This window comes from Myxocyprinus asiaticus, chromosome 35, assembly GCF_019703515.2.
Source record: "Myxocyprinus asiaticus isolate MX2 ecotype Aquarium Trade chromosome 35, UBuf_Myxa_2, whole genome shotgun sequence".
Taxonomy (NCBI): Eukaryota; Metazoa; Chordata; class Actinopteri; order Cypriniformes; family Catostomidae; genus Myxocyprinus; species Myxocyprinus asiaticus.
The window spans coordinates 8942157-8958672 of record NC_059378.1 but is presented as its reverse complement, the minus strand read 5'-3'; the positions used below and the strand labels follow the sequence as shown (position 1 = coordinate 8958672).

The following is a 16516-nucleotide window of genomic DNA, read 5'->3' as shown; positions in this document are numbered from 1 at the left end:
CTAACAAGGACAGATAGAGATGTTGAAGGCCAGATGTACAACTCAACAAGAGGATAAGTAAATCATCTAGTTTGAGACAGACATCTCACATGTCCTCAGCTGACAGCTTCATTGAATTCTACCCGCTCAACACCAGTTTCATGTACAACAGTAAAGAGAAGACTCAGGGGTGCAGGCCTTATGGGAAGAATTGCAAAGAAAAAGCCACTTTTGAAACAGAAAGACAAAAAGAAAAGGTTAGAGTGGGCAAAGAAACACAGACATTGGACAACAGATAATTGGAAAAGGGTGTTATGGATCTTAACCCCATTGAGCTTTTGTGGGATCAGCTAGACTGTAAGGTGTGTGAGAAGTGCCCGACAAGACAGCCGCATCTATGGCAAGTGCTACAGGAAGTGTGGGGTGAAATGTCACCTGAGTATCTGGACAAACTGACAGCTAGAATGTCAAGGATCTGCAAAGCTGTCATTGCTGCATGTGGAGGATTTTTTTTATGAGAACTCTTTGAAGTAGTTTAAGAAGTTCTGAAAATAATAATTGTAATGTTTTCACATTATTAATATCCTGACTATACATTGTGATCAGTTGAATGCCACTTTGGTGAATAAAAGTACCAATTTCTTTCCATAAGAGCAAAATCTGTACATTATTCCAAACTTTTGACCGCCAGTGTATATATTTATATTTTCCATTTTTTGTCATTAACAATCTATCTATATATATTAAAATATACACATTTTTATTAAAACATTATTAAAATAGTTTAATAATTAAAAATACTGAAAAATAAGGTAATTTTAACTAAAATTTTTGCAAATCTTACACTCTAAATATACAGTTCTATAATATATAGTACTAATAGTTATATCAAAAATTTTAAAGAAATTGTTAACTTAAGCTTACATTTTTACTATCCTTATTGTAGTCATGTTACCATTACACTGTAACCCCTTAAAGTTTTAATTAATAAAAACAATTAAGTGGTCCTAATTAAACATGACTTGAAATGTCACGTTTCGGTCAACTAATTAGATTTTACAGTGTCATGAAACAATTTTTATTATTTTTATTTTAGGGCTTTCTGCCTTTAATACAGTAGAGGCAGACAGGAAAGTTGTTGAGATAGAGGGGGGAACTGGACTGGGACATAACACAAGCCTGAGCCTTAACACTTATAAATATATATATATATATATATATATATATATATATATATATATATATATATATATATATATATATTTCTACAATGGCACTGGTAACAAAACTTATTGGGTTTGAATGCTATTGCCTCCACACCACTAGGTCCAAGACGACAAATTAAAAAAATTACTGAGTGCACCTTTATTTTCACAATTTGTTGTAGCCTTGCATTGCATATAGAAACCTTTTTGGAGACTAGATACAATTATTACTGCACATATGCACAGTTAAACCAGATATAATTTGCTAATTCTCTAAATTCGATCATTTTGCACTCCATGTTTGCCAGCAGCAGAGCAAGTGTTATGTAGTAGGAAAGTGTGACAGAGATAGCATTGTGTTATGGTGCTAGCATACTATTTTGCATAAGCACAATAAAAACTCGAAACTTTTAATCGGCTAACAAAATTCTACCTTGTTTTGTCTTTGTTTGTTTGTTTGTTTCAACTGTGCATCAACCACTCCCACACATTTATACACAAATAACTGACAGTCCACTTTAAATGTTAGCTAACAGGATGAGCAGTAAGACGTTGAAAATCATCAGTGCTGGTCCTAGCTTTCGCAAAACTTTGTGTGGGGGCCCCAGTCAGTGTGTTCATAACCCTTAAAACAATCCCCCCACCCCTTAAGTCTTTCTCGCAGAGCATTTTTCAAAGTAAAACAACATACGGTCAGTCAATATTAAGGAACTTTAGTTTTTATTACTTTTTATACTGACTATAAGCCAAGGTGTCAAGGTGCCAAATTTCTATAAATAAAAGGAAAAGGAACATAAGGCCAGTTTACAAGGTCAGTTGGCAGGACACTTGCTGGCTGTACATTACCGGGGTCTGTGCTGTTGCTGCTGGTCTTACAGATGAACTTGGGAATTGTCCCTGAGGGCAGATAAAACATTTTTTTTTTTAAATCTTCTTATTCTTCATTTAAAATGGCCTAACACAGTGCTAAGTAATGATATCATCTAATACGTATACGCTTCTTTACTACATTCTAAAACAAATTTGTCGTGTTTTGATTTTGCATGCTTTGATCTGTACTCTAGATAAAAATTAAGAAATTACTTTCGATGTGGCATTGTAATATCGAAGCTGGCACACCCTGAGTATGAGCTTTGCAATAATTATGTAAAGATTAAAGCTGCCTTCACGTGATGTTGAAATTATCATAAAAATATGAGTTTCTTACTCAGAAGTTGTACAGGAACGACCCCTTAAGCCGTAATTACGACTGGAACACTTTGAGATCATTTTGATACCCGAGTTTCCAAGTTGGGAGGAGATGTCAACTTTCAACATGGCAGAGGAGAGTATGGTTTCTATAGAGAATGTCAGGTTTTATTCATTTTTCTAAACAAAGCTATTTGTTAGCGCTTGCCATTTCGGTCATAAACATTTACATGCTGTACATCAGCAACCATTTGAGGCATAGTGTAAATTTTTAAACCAAGAAAATAGCATGTATTCGCCCAAAATACCATTATCATCAGCAAGCGAACTAAGTAATAGGCAGGGCCGTGGCTAATGGGGTGAAAGGTGGTGATGGTTCTAGTCATATCAAATTCAAATTGTTTTTTTATAATACAATAATAATAATTTTAATAATTTAGCAGACACTTTTATCTAAAGCAGTTTACAAAATGAAGAAGGATACAACATAAGGAAAATTCATCTTAAGGAAACAGTAACACGAAAAGTGCTGCTTTACAAAGTTTCAATTGCATTAGAAAAGTATTAGCCAAGACAGAGATTAGAGTGCAACAATAATTTTTTTATTATTATTTTTTCAAGTGTAGCAGTTTAACTGAAAAAACTTTATTGAAAATCATGTTTTAAAATTGATTAAATTTGCCTTAAAAGTAGTACATACCTTCATGTTCTCTCATTTCACATTCCTGGTGCATTTTTCTCCTTTTTTTTTTTTTTTTCAGGTAGCGTCGCTTCGAAGCCATAGCCATATCTACTTTTATGTAATGTATCATGTTCTGGGCTAATTTGACAGCATGGGGGCCCCCTGGCGGTTTGGGTGCCCTATGCAACTTGTGTAGTTTGTGTATAGGAAGGACCAGCACTGATCTTCATAACCCCTGTGAGGATTTTTACCTCTTGACTCCTTGCCAGAGACGGAAAGAACAAACCTGAAACTTGTAGCCCACAAGTGAACAAACCACAAGTACCTCATAACATATACATGTGGCTGCACACTTTGAAAACTCCCCCTCTCGTTTTCAGCAGAAACCTTTGACAATAGTCCAGTAAGGGGTCTGGGTAGCTCAGCGAGTATTGACGCTGACTACTACCCCTGGAGTCGCGAGTTCTAATCCAGCCAGGTCTCCTAAGCAACCAAATTGGTCCAGTTGCTAGGGAGGTTAGAGTCACATGGTGTAACCTCCTCGATTAGTGGTTCTCCCTCTCAATGGGGCGCGTGGTTATTTGTGCGTGGATTGCGGAGGGTAGCATGAGCCTACACATGCTGGGAGTCTCCGCGGTGTCATACACAATGAGCCATGTGATAAAATGCGCGGATTGACGGTCTCAGAAGCGGAGGCAACTGAGACTTGTCCTCCACCACCTGTATTGAGGTGAGTAACCGCGCCACCATGAGGACCTACTAAGTAGTGGGAAATGGGCATTCCAAATTGGGGAGAAAAGGGGCTAAAAAAAAACAACAACAAAAAAAACAAAAAAAATGTCATACTGTACAAATAAAGATATAAGTGCGTGCCTGGTTTGGATAAAAACATTGGGTACATTAAGTCAAGTCTGACTTCGATCAGAAGTGACCAGAAACATAAGTGTTTACCAAGAGTCTCTTTTGAAAAGTGCACTAAAGTTCAGAGGACACAGTTGTGCTGACAAGATACGTATGTAGGATTCCAAAAAAAAAGCAACAATCACATGGCCTACAATGAATCACACATGCCCAGCAAAATAATGGGGCAGCATTCTGATTCAGATTTTAAAGGTGAAGGGAACACCTGTTAAAATAAAAAAGTGGAAAGTGTTGGTAATGAATAGGAACCCGGTTTGCCGGTGAGAGGAAAATGGGAGTGACTGATTTTAAAAGAATAAGAGATACTGGCAGGAATTCACTGGCTCTTTAGTCAAACCAGTTTGGCAATGGACCAATGACAACAAAACTGAATCAAAAAAGTGTCACACCAGGCTGTATGTTTAATGCTTAAACAGACAAAAGAGAGAGAGAGACAGAGAAAGAGAGAGTGTATGCTAAAAGAGAGAGAGACAGGAAGGGAGACACATGTTGTGATTTGTGTTTAAGTGTGTTTATGTGTTAACAGGCTCATATACTGTATGTTCAGGCCGTAATCTCACTTTTCCACCCCTGTATCCCCAGACTCCCAGAAGAAAGCTGCCGAAATGGTGGCTATAACATCACATCCGTCCTCTCGCCCCAGAACATTCAACCACATAAAGATAAACAAAACTTTTGGTTTTCCTGTCTGCTCCCCAAGCGCACGCGTTGACAAATGATTATTGTGCCAGAATAGTCCATGTGATTAATGCAAGAGGCATACTTTGCATTTTTTGGCCATAAGTGTCCATGAAAACACAAAGAGGTGAAACTTTTCTGTAGTACCAGTTTGTTTTGCCTCTGCAGGGCTTTCCCCCACCACAAGACACATTCTAACAGTACCTGTCTACTGGCGTTAAATTATCGGACATTTTCAATTCAGTTCAATTGCTGGAAGCTAAAGGCTATAATGAGTGTTTCAAAGCATTTCTGGTGCATTACTGAAATTGTTACATATTACTATATTTAGTAGGGCTGTCGATTTAATGCATTAATTCAGTGTGACTAATTATATAAAAAATATAATTAAAAGGGGCAGTAAGCGAAACTCCGGCTGTATTGGCAACGTGCAGCTTATACAGAGAACAAACCACACTCATCGACAGCAGACAGCACAAGATGAGGACGGATGCATTCTTGCATTCAAACACAGCTTGATGGAGAGCAAATCCATAAGCGGGGATCTCAAGACATGCTTTTCTAAGTTTCAAACTATGTTTAACTTGAAACTACGAACTAAAAATGGTATGTTTACAACACGACACAACCAAAATGAGACATCCCAAAAACATCTGTCTGACGCATGTGTACATTGACGCATCCTTAGACAAGCCCTTATAATAAATCTCGGACTGATTGACGAATTAAATTGCAAAATGGATTGCTGTGAACTGTTGGCCAATGATAGGCCTATGTTCAATAACATGGAAATATATTGGTTTATAAAGCCACTTTTTTGTATTGTCTTATCAATGCTTTACTCGTCTACCACAATAATGTAATGCATTTTAATAATCTTAATTATTATATCATTTTTTTTATCATATATATATATATATATATATATATATTATTTATTTATTTATTATTTAAATATAGCTATTTATAATTATTTCATCATTATATAATGAATTATTGTTATTTGAGGGGCTAATATCAGCTAATATTTATATATGTGTTTAATTGCGATTTATTTGTTTAATTAATCGGCATGCCATGTAATTAATTCAATTAAACATTTTAATTGATTGACAGCCCTACTATTTGGTTAAGATTTCAAATGCGCTTTCATTGTGGCTAAGCTGTGGCTGGGTTAACAAAAGACTATTAAATTAACATTGTATGTACAGTATAATTTGTGCATTTGGAAATGTTGTTTGCATTTTTTTCAATATAAGATGACTTTATGTATGTATTAAAAGCAGTCATAAATCAGACACTGAAGACACTTGCTGTGTACTATAAAGACACACACCCCAAAGGGGCAGTCCTCAGGTGTTCGGGGTGGTATTGAGAGGATTTCTTCCACGCCAATGGACACGTACGGCAGGGCTCACCTTGCAAGCAAGCCGGCGCTCAGAGCAGTTTGGATGCTGACACAAGATGCCTGTCTTCTCCTCCTGCACAGGCTTCTCACCTTAAACAACACACAAACAGAGGTCAAAGGTCAACCATAGTATATGTCAGAAGGTTATCTGGAAGTATCAGGAAATCAGAAGTATTATATAGGATGAATAGAGATCAGCTGATATTGTTTTTTATGATGATACCAATTGTTGATAACTGATATACAGAACCAGTTTTTGCTTTTTGATACAATGTTAGCTAAATCATCATTAGACTACAAAAAATGAAATATATGCATTAGTAATATTTAATTAATCATTATTTATTATTGATGACATACAAAGTCAATTATGATGAAGCAGAATGTGTTTGGTAGACAATTTATCAGTAATTTATCAGTTTTAAAAAAATGATAACCATAAAATAAGGATAAAACGTAAAAATATTGGAAAAAAATATTGGTCAAACCAATTATTAGTCAATTTTTAAGTGAGACATTTTGTACTAAGGTACCGTGGAGGGACTCTTGCAAGCACAATGAGCCTGTGGGATATATGTCCTTGGGCATGAGCCAAAAGACATAACAAAAGTATGGCAAGAGATGAGGCAGCTGGGGGGGATATAAGGGAGAGAGCAAGAGAACCAAAAACTGAGAGCCAAAATGAACAAGCTGTGGAGCTGGCTGGAGGGAAGCAGGCATGTCACACTAGGGGTGGGATTTAAGAACAAAACTTATATCACGAGATGAGTCATTTTATATCCCAGTAACGATACATCACAGTATAGTTATTTTTATTGGAAATTCAATCATTAAATGCTTTACAAATGAAGGGAATTTCATCTCATTTGATTATTTTCTCTTTTTATTTGGAACTTGACAAACACAAACCAAAAGATATGATTATTTATAACCAGTGTTGGGTAAGTTTCTTAAAAATAGTAATCCACTACAAATTACTAATTATTTCCTCTAAAATTGTATTCAGATTACTTTATTAATTGCTTCATTGGAAAAGTAATCACATTACTAATTACTTTACTTTTAAGTTACTTTCTAAAACACTTTTCTGCTCAACAAATTAAAAATAATGTCAATATTTATTTCTTGTTCATTGCTGCACAAGTCATACACTCAGCACCTCACATTTCTCCTTCACATTGACTCATTACAGGTCCATAATTCATGTATTCTACATCAATTATATATTAGAAATAAGCATTACCCTATAATGTACTTAAAAGTAATTAAATTAATTGAAAGTCAGTAACTGTAAGAATTTAAAATGTAATGCATTACACTACTTTATTATATTACAGTAACTAATTACTTTGTAATTGGATTACACCCAACACTGTTCATAACAACTGAGTGATAAAACAGCAGCTTCACATTATAAAACAACAAAATACTCAAAAAATAAATAAGATTGGATGAGCCAAATTACCCGAGCAAAATAGGAGGTATGCAAACCTGTGATGGTACGACTGCACATTAGTTGGATTCCACATTAATGTGGCAAGTTGTGATGGTGCATGGCAACCATTAACAACCTACAGCTACACCGTATCTACACAGGACACAAGCATCGAGTTGCATCAAAACTAATTCACTTCCATTATAATCAATAAGGCTGTCTAAACTGAAAGCATAGTCCAAATCAACTCCATGAACCTTTCATTTTTAAAGCCAAGGCAACATTCAGTTAATTCTCAGTCATCATGTCAAGCAAAATAGAGTCAAGAAAGACAAAAATCTACCAGAGTACTAGAACATATAAAAAAAAATGGATAAAGTTTTGAAGAAGGGACTGGCTGAGAGGAAATTTAAAGTAATGACAGTAACACAGAAAGGGAAAAAAAAGAGGAAAAGGAGAGAGAGAATAAGTTGGTGGAAATCTAAGATTTCCAGACATTACAAGTTTGCTGGAAGGCGGGCTGATTTTCCTTTCAGCCAGAGCCGTGATTCTTCTTACCCAGAAAACCCACAGGTCTTATGAGAAAAGAGCATATGAAAGATTTTTGCAAGATCTCTCACCCATTCTCCTTCCTACAGTAACAGTGCTGCTATCTTAAAACTGGGTGAACTGAAGCCACTGATCTTTAGACTACTGCAAACTTAGAGAAGAGAGAGCAAATATGATCTTGGAATATGTAATACTGTAAATAGCAGACATTATAAAGGGTTGACGGGGCTAGTTGTCACACTTTTTACTCTAGTGAATATTTCTCAGTCCAGTTTTTGAATATCAGTTTCTGCATAGCTACACATCTTAAAGTATACAAAGCTATCGTTATTCCCATGATATTTTTTCTGTTATTCCCAAAGGAAAATAGAGATACAGTTCACTGCTCTGTAGCTAATGCACTACAGAGGTCAAATGGCCATCTGTTATTGCCGTCTATAGTGGCATTTTCATGTATTGATACAGGCGAGTTTAAACGTTTAAAATTTTGCTGCAACAAAAACGTATCTAAGAAATTTTTTTAGTTCGTTTCAGAGCCATGAAAATGTAATTTAGTTTAGTTTAAATTTTTCCAACTATGTTAATATTTATTTATATTTCAGTTTACGGAAATGTTTTTTACATTTTGTTTTCATCTTCCTTTATAATAATAACCTTGCACTGAACACATGTTGACCTCCAGTCATCCCACCATCACAACCAATAAAACAATATCTACCATACATCTCTCTTCAAATTAACACCTATTATAGGCTTTTCAGCAACATTTAAAAGTGAAACAATTATGAGGAACAAAACCATTCATGAAGCTACAAAAAATTAGATGGTAAGGTACAGAAATATCAAAACACTGATTTGGTCAACACATTTTGTAACTGATAAATTGTATACATTTATATGTACTTTATAGCACATGAGACAGCCATGACAGATCAGCATGAAGATTTGCTTTGGAGGGTACAATTCACAAAAATATTCTAATTTAAGAGGGTTTTGAACTTGGTGTTTACAAACCAAACACAAATTCTGTGCTAGCGAAAACAAACTTTATTGTAACTGGACTTTTGATTCCAAATCTTATAGTAACTGAGCTATAGCCCTTGAGACAACTTCCCAGTGTGACAACTAGCCCTGGTCTTCCCTATTACTATGTGAGAGCAATTTCAGATGTCCCACAGGCCTATGGGTTGATTTAAAAAAAAAAAAGTACTGTGGCAGTACCATGGTACAGTGATGGTATCAGATAGTATTATCATGATACTAACTGATTACCACATTCACATATACAGGGGTCTTTAACTACTCTTCAAGTATACCAAGGTACAGTACTTCAAAGAACAGCCTGGTACTATGATAGTACAAACAAACAAATAATAATAATAATAATAATAATAATAATAATAATAAAAATAAAACATGGCATTGTCATTGTACATGTTCTTTTTGGTATCTTATGAAAGTGAGCCTCAGGCACTCCCCTAGCAGGGCTGCATATTTTCCAACATCCTGAAAACAGACCACCACAACACAGCCCGAACCAGACTACAGATATTCTGCTCAATACTGCTCACATTCCATCACCAAACTTGCTTCAATCTCACAATAAAGAATATTCCATTTCTCCTTCTTTAGTCAGAGAGGCAGAGGGCACCTCCTAAAAAATTCTCTATGTAAGGAATGTGCAGAATGCCAGGATCTGTTTTTCATGCCCTTCTGTTTACCCAGTCGTTTGCAGAAGTTCCTGTGGAGCTGAATATTTAGCACATCCACTGTCTCAAGCGCAAGTCCAGAAATATTTTATGTAATACTCTTTTCCTTTGACTCCATTGGAGGAACACCGAGCTGATGCCATGTATGCCAGTATATGTTTTGAAAGGTTGAGAATGTCAAAACATTACCAGCTGGAAGTCTAGAAGTGTAGCTGTCATTGGTTATTTAGTTTTGGCTAACTAATCCTCTTGCTTTTAAGGCTTAAATGAGATTACTTAGGTGATGGGAGGGTTGGGTTGTCATTAAGAAGTAGTGTCTAGACATTTAAAGGTAAACTGCATGTATATAGAAATACGTGATAATGCTTCAGAGAATGAAGGGAAAATGAATAACCTTAAAGAAAATATGTAATTTTTTCAGATGTTAAAATACTTTATCTTATCCAAGTTTAATTTAGCCACCTTTAAGTAAGCCTTTTTGCTTGAGCGGTCCAACAGAGCAATATTTGTTCAATGGCATGAGTTTGGGGCAGGACTATCTGTTTTGTATAACCAATGGAAGATGGGCAAGGTGTTTGGGAAACCTGTTTGAAAACAATCATTATTTTGCTATTCCATTTGGTGCCACAGATATTACACACTTTACCTTTAAACTGTAATCATACAGATGACACATTTTTTTTATCAAGCTTTTTTCTCAACATTTAGATCATAAGAGCCATTTGCTTGACTGCACTGAGAAAGAGGATTGGAGAAAGAGCTTCGACAGAAAAAAATCCTACCAGTGGTAAAGGCCATTATTAGTGGGTCCTAACTGGGGCATTAGCGCACAGATTAAAGAGGAAGGGTAAAGTGGACAAGCTAAAACTAACACTCCCTCTCTGTTCTGTCACAGTTGTCTCTAAAACCTTCTGACTACTTACTGGAAACCAAATATGTGGTTCTCCACACAAGGCCAAAAACCCCCCCAAAAATCATAAACAGGATGGGATAAAGACATCAACATCCCTTTATGTCAGCTATTGTATTTTATTCCAATACATTAAAGGTTAAGGTCTTAACACAAGGGTTCAGAGCTTGGATCTGACCCTCTGAGAACAATACTATGGTCTGATATAAGGCCAGTTCCAACCGAAAGTGAGCATCCTGATGCACTACTGGGAAGGGTGCACTGTTTCATCAGTGTAATAAGACTTACTTCAAGTCTCAAAATGAATCACGCGAACAGCCAGGATCACACAACCGTAAATGACAAAATTACTTCCTCAAAGTGATCATCCCATTTACCTTTCACTAACAGCCTGAATTAGTTCAGTTGCACACTTTTGTTTGGAACGACCCTTCAAATGCCATTCTCTTCATGCAGTACCCTTCAAGGGTGCACAAAAATTAACTTTGCACATTGTTGTACCAGTCATTCAATAAAAAATTTATTTGGTGTGAGGAAACATGCAGGTCAACAACAATAAGGATGGCCCACTGGCCCGGTAGCATTGTCACTACATTATACATTTGTTTAATGCCTTGAAAAACATTTAAAAAAAAAAATAAAATAAAAATTGTGTGATGTTTTTAATGTGTTGATATGAATTCTGATTTAAAAGTCACCAACGTAACGCTAGCTAGCTGCCTAACAAACATGAGGTTTTGTCTAAAAAGAATGATTTATGATAGTCCTGAAAGAATCAGTTTGACAGGTTGAAAATAAATCACAGTATTCCATTGATTTCCAGCTAATCGTGTCATGGAGTTACAATACAACTGTGTAATTTACACTCACTGAACACTTTATTAGGAACACTACGGTCCTAAAAAGTGCCGATGTCAGGGCCACATTAAGGTTGTCCTGGGCCCCGGGGCTTATCGTTATCGTATTTAAGGAGAAGAGACAGCAGCAGACGGGAGAGAGATGCACGTAGCTTGTCCGCGTTCTTGTGTGTGTTTTATGATTTGACGTAGCTGGCTGAAAAGCAGTGTGTGTTTTTGTTTCTTTATACACAGTGTATAAAGAAACAAAAACATTTCGCCACTTATCTTCCCGGCCTCGCTCTGCCCAGATGCCGCTTGGCTCTGCCCTGCTCACCACAGGCACCATTCTGAGTAAACTCTAGAGACTGCTGTGTGTGAAAATCCCAGGAGATCAGCAGTTACAGAAATACTCAAACCAGCACGTCTGACCCCAACAATCATGCCATGGTCCAAATCACTGAGATCAAATTCTTTCCCTAATCTGATGGTTGATGTGAACATGAACTTATGCTCCTGACCCATATCTGCATGATTTTATGCATTGCACTGCTGCCACATGATTTGCTGATTAGATAATCACACGAATAAGTAGGTGTATAGGTGTGCCTAATAAAGTGCTAAAGGTGCAGCATTAATTTAATTTTTTCTTTTTCTTTTTTTTAGGTGAGATCAGTGAAAATGATAACAGGGCAAGTAAAAATCCGAACGACTGGCCCGACTTAGCCAGAAGAAAAATAGTTTTTTGTTGAGGCTTGACATGTCAATATAAATATGACATTAAAGGAATATTCCGTGTTCAATGCAAGTTAAGCTCAATCGACAGCATCTCATTGTATTATACATACTTATTATGTATAATCATGTTGTTGCATTGTACTTACATTTAATGTACCTGCATTTAATTGCATCTGTAGTTACACTGTTAATCTTACCCCTAACCCTAAACCTAACTCCACCCCAAACCTTACCCTTAACCCTAACCCCTAACCCTGACCCTACTCATAAACCTACCCTTACCATCAACCTCAGCAGCAGCAAATGTGAATCTTGTGAGAATTTTGCAAAACAGCATGTAGTTACATGTTAAGTACATTGTATTGTATGTATTTAAAGACACCTAATATAAGGTGGGACCAAAATTCCCTTACCACAAGATGTCTGGGTGATGTCCATGAGGGAGGTCCAGGTGAACTTCTCCATCCCCAGCTCATTCTGTGTGCACGGCAGAGTTTCCAGTTCATAAGACCCATGTCGTCGCCAATAGAACATTGTACCTCACAATCCAAACGCAACCAATAATTCTAACGCCGTATTGACATCTCACTCGTCAATATATGGAGGAGATAAAGATGTTCTTCGCAACCCAAATCAAAGCATTAATCTTCAAAATAATAACTGCTCTTTGTGTCTTCTAAACTAAAGAATGTATTCAAAATTGAGTGAGTTCTCTTGTGAAGAAATGATCTCAGAAAACTGGTTACTCCAAAGTTTCCAGGCAGGGAGCTTTGGAGTTTGTGAGACAGTATGTGAAGGGGGGGCAGAGGGGGGCTTGACCCACACAACACGACAGACAAGCGATGCATTCATCCACATGTGAAGTGCATGCTGGGATGTGAGGGAGATTTGGACCTGTGACTTTTTAGAAAGAGATACAAAGATGCCTTTTCAAAAGTCCACCTACTTAAAGCCCACAAACTCCATGTATTTTAGAGTTACTGTATCATATAGAGCAATGAAGCAGAAATCATACGGATTACAGACACTCAATTCACAGATAGGGATAAAGTGACTAATGGGAGATGAAAAAACTCTAATTTCCTGCTTTCATGTAAAAAGTGAGAAAGGGTTAAGATAAAGATTAAGAGAAGAGCTACAAGACAAAACCCCCCCACACAACTTCTTATTTTGCTCTGAAAATTAGAGAGTAACATGGGAGAGTCATAGCTGCTGGGATCCAGCCTTTTCCAGGCATATGGTAGTGATTTGGAGCAGGGTGACGTGCAGGGGTTAGTTTTAATGACCAGGCTTCTAGTGGCAGTGAAGCCAATGCGCCGCAGTCTCAAATTGTCAGCTTAATCTTTTGCTGGGACATAATATAAACAACAAAGCTCTTTTCATCTCCTTATAGACATTTTCTTCTGCCAGCTGGAGTATGAGTGTGTATTTTATATTTACAGCTTGTTTCATCTAACTTTTATTACAAAATGATTGAATTTTATCATTGAGACATCTAAGTGCTCTTTTGTGTTACTAGTTCAAACTAAATAATAACATAAAGGATTGTGAAGATTGTTTGACTATTTGTTTTGATTTTGGTGTGTTGTTGTGTTCATCCATGATTCTGAGCATGCATAAGAGTTTAAATAAAATCAAGAGTGTTTTACTACACATACACAGTCTATCTGAATTGAATAACTGCTGAGCAGCCAATTAATCTTATTAATAAAAATAAAGTGTGTAATTTTTTTTAATGTTAAAGGAGTAGTTCACCCATAAACGTAACTTCTGTCATAATTTATTAACCCTCATGTCATTCCAAATCTGTATGACTTTCTTTCTTATGCGGAACACACTATACAAGGAGATTGTGGCAGGGCGGAGGGCGGGGCCAGGTCATGATTCCGCACACCCGGCCCCTAATTAGGCTGATTAAGCCTGAGAGGGATAAGGCCGACCGGAGATGGCAGTGTGAGAGAGAAAGAGATTTATGGACAGCTGTCCGACACCTGCGTGTGTGTTTCTCTGGTGTTGAAATCCAGGAAGGAGGAGGGATGCGGCGTAGTAGAATCCTCGCTACTACCATCCACCCCAACGGAGCAGCCGCGGCCATCCGCCGGGTGACGGAGGAGCCAGGCCGCCTGAGAGTGGAAGAACGGCCACCGACCGTGAGGGGAGGCTCCTAACCGACTGCCTGGAGCGGTCAGGGCCACTGCCAGGGGTGGAGGAGACCCCTACCAGCCACTGAAACGCGGCGGGGCGTTCCGTCCTCCAGGGGCCGGAAGACTGCCTCCGATCCACCCGGGGAGGCACGGCTGTCGTCCACTAGAGGGTGGAGGAGTGGCCGAGGACCAGGCTACGGCATATCGGAGAACCAGCGAGTAAGTTTTTTTTTCTCTCTCTCTCTCTCCTCAACACTCTCCCACTGCCGCTCCGCGTTGGCCTTTCCCTATCTTTTTAAATATTAGTGTTCATTTGGAGTAACGCATTTTTTTTTTTTTTTTTCCTCCCCTTGTCCCCTCCCAGATCCAGGAAGGCAGGGATGACCTGCCGGCAGACGGGGCGGAAGGCACGCCCTGCCACATGTACGTCATGCCGGGGGCTCCCCGGCCTGAAAGAACGAGGGAGGAATGTGGCAGAGCGGAGGGCGGGGCCGGGTCATGAGTCGATAATATATATATATATATATATATATATATATATATATATATATATATATATATATATATATATATATATATATATATATATTTTTTTTTTTTTTTTTTTTTTTCTTTCTATTCATTTATTTATTTATTATATAAAGTTAGAAGACTAGCTGATTTTACTGAACTGGGATTTTTTTTTTTTTTCAGGGCACTATGAAATGTCAATAGTAAAAGTTGAAATAAATATTCTACCTGTCTAAAGGTTGTTCTTTAAAGCTTGGTAACACTTTACAATAAGGTTACATTTGTTAACATTAGTTAATGCATTAGGTATCATGAACTAACAATGAACAATATATTTTTTTTACAGAATTTATTAATCTTTGTTAATGTTAGTTAATAAAAATACAATTGTTCAATAGTTCATGTTAGTTCATAGTGCATTAACTATTATTATAATTTGAAATTACATTAAACAAGATTAATAAATGCTGTAAAAGTATTGTTCATTGTAATATCATGTTAAAAAAATGTGTTAACCAATGTTAATAAATGAAAACTTACCTAAAAAAGTGTTACCTAAAGCTTTCCTTCCAGTGCACTGTATGAAATACGCCCATTTATGTTATTATTACTGTTTTACATATACTCTATTTGATCTTTTATAGTAACTAGTGTTTTTTCCAACAAGATCATTATTTTATAAAGATACAATAGTTTGACAACCTTATAAAATAATAGTTTGACAGTGGAAACAGTGTGACTCTTCCAACCAAAAGAAATTCCTCTGATGTTCTGTCTGTGAGGTCTAGGCCCATAGTTATTAAATTCAAACTTCAAACAAACAAATTAGACTTTTATGAAGTTCACAGTTTATCATTTAAGCACTTGAGTGGTATTTCTTACAATAATGTCAAATATAGTCTAACTTTCTGAATTTATGATGAATAACACCAGAAATAAAGACCTGTTTACCTGATTTCGATTTGGGTCTGGGTTAAGGAACTGTCTAGGCAGTTAGAGAACTGTCACTTGGCTGACTTATTTTCCATCTAGCCTCCAAACCAAGCCCATTACTGGTTTTAGATCGACTTGCTTGTTCTTTGTTTGCCTGACTACCCTAATGCAAGTGTTTATTTAAAGATAAACATAATGTCTGGAAATCACAGATCAGAGGATTAGTCTAGTTACTATAATTGATTTTACTTGCTGTCACACAGTGTTCTTTTATGTGTGGCCAACATGCTGGCGGTAACATATGCTTTTTTTTCCCCCAAACTAAATGCAATCTCCCCTTGCAGCTGTTGAAACAGAGCTGTTGACTGTTGTTACAGAGTGAAGCACATTTCCTTAGGATAAGCAGTAACAAGGTATAGCAAAGAGCTCCCTGTCCACCTGTACCAGTGAAAACACGATTACATCCAAATTAGCAAATTGTCAAACAATTGGAATATTTAACCTAATTGTGAGGGATGAGAAAAGTCAATGCCAAAGAGAGACAGGAAATCTGGGCTTAAATAGCCAAAAAAAGGAAATAGTGGCAGGCAGTCATTATAACGAGTGACACATAATTACAGACAAATAGTTTTGAGTACCTGTGTGTCAGGTATCAAACTCACAGTCCAGAAGCCAGTATGAATGTGTACTG

General features: G+C 36.9%; 1 protein-coding gene across 2 annotated transcripts in view; it reads right to left on the bottom strand.

Moving 5' to 3' along the window:
• LOC127426362 (pleckstrin homology domain-containing family G member 5-like) overlaps window positions 1-16516 on the bottom strand; it is a 77468-nt gene that overhangs the window by 57370 nt on the left and 3582 nt on the right. Inside the window, exons 1-2 of one of the 2 annotated variants that reach the window (XM_051673127.1) lie at window positions 12652-12846; window positions 6072-6151 (exon numbers count right to left, since the gene is read on the bottom strand). In XM_051673127.1, the coding sequence (XP_051529087.1) occupies window positions 6072-6151; window positions 12652-12772 (201 nt within the window). In that variant the 5' untranslated portion in view covers window positions 12773-12846. Of the gene's footprint in view, window positions 1-6071; window positions 6152-12651; window positions 12847-16516 lie in introns of those variants that run through there. The other variant, XM_051673129.1, reaches the window with a different exon arrangement.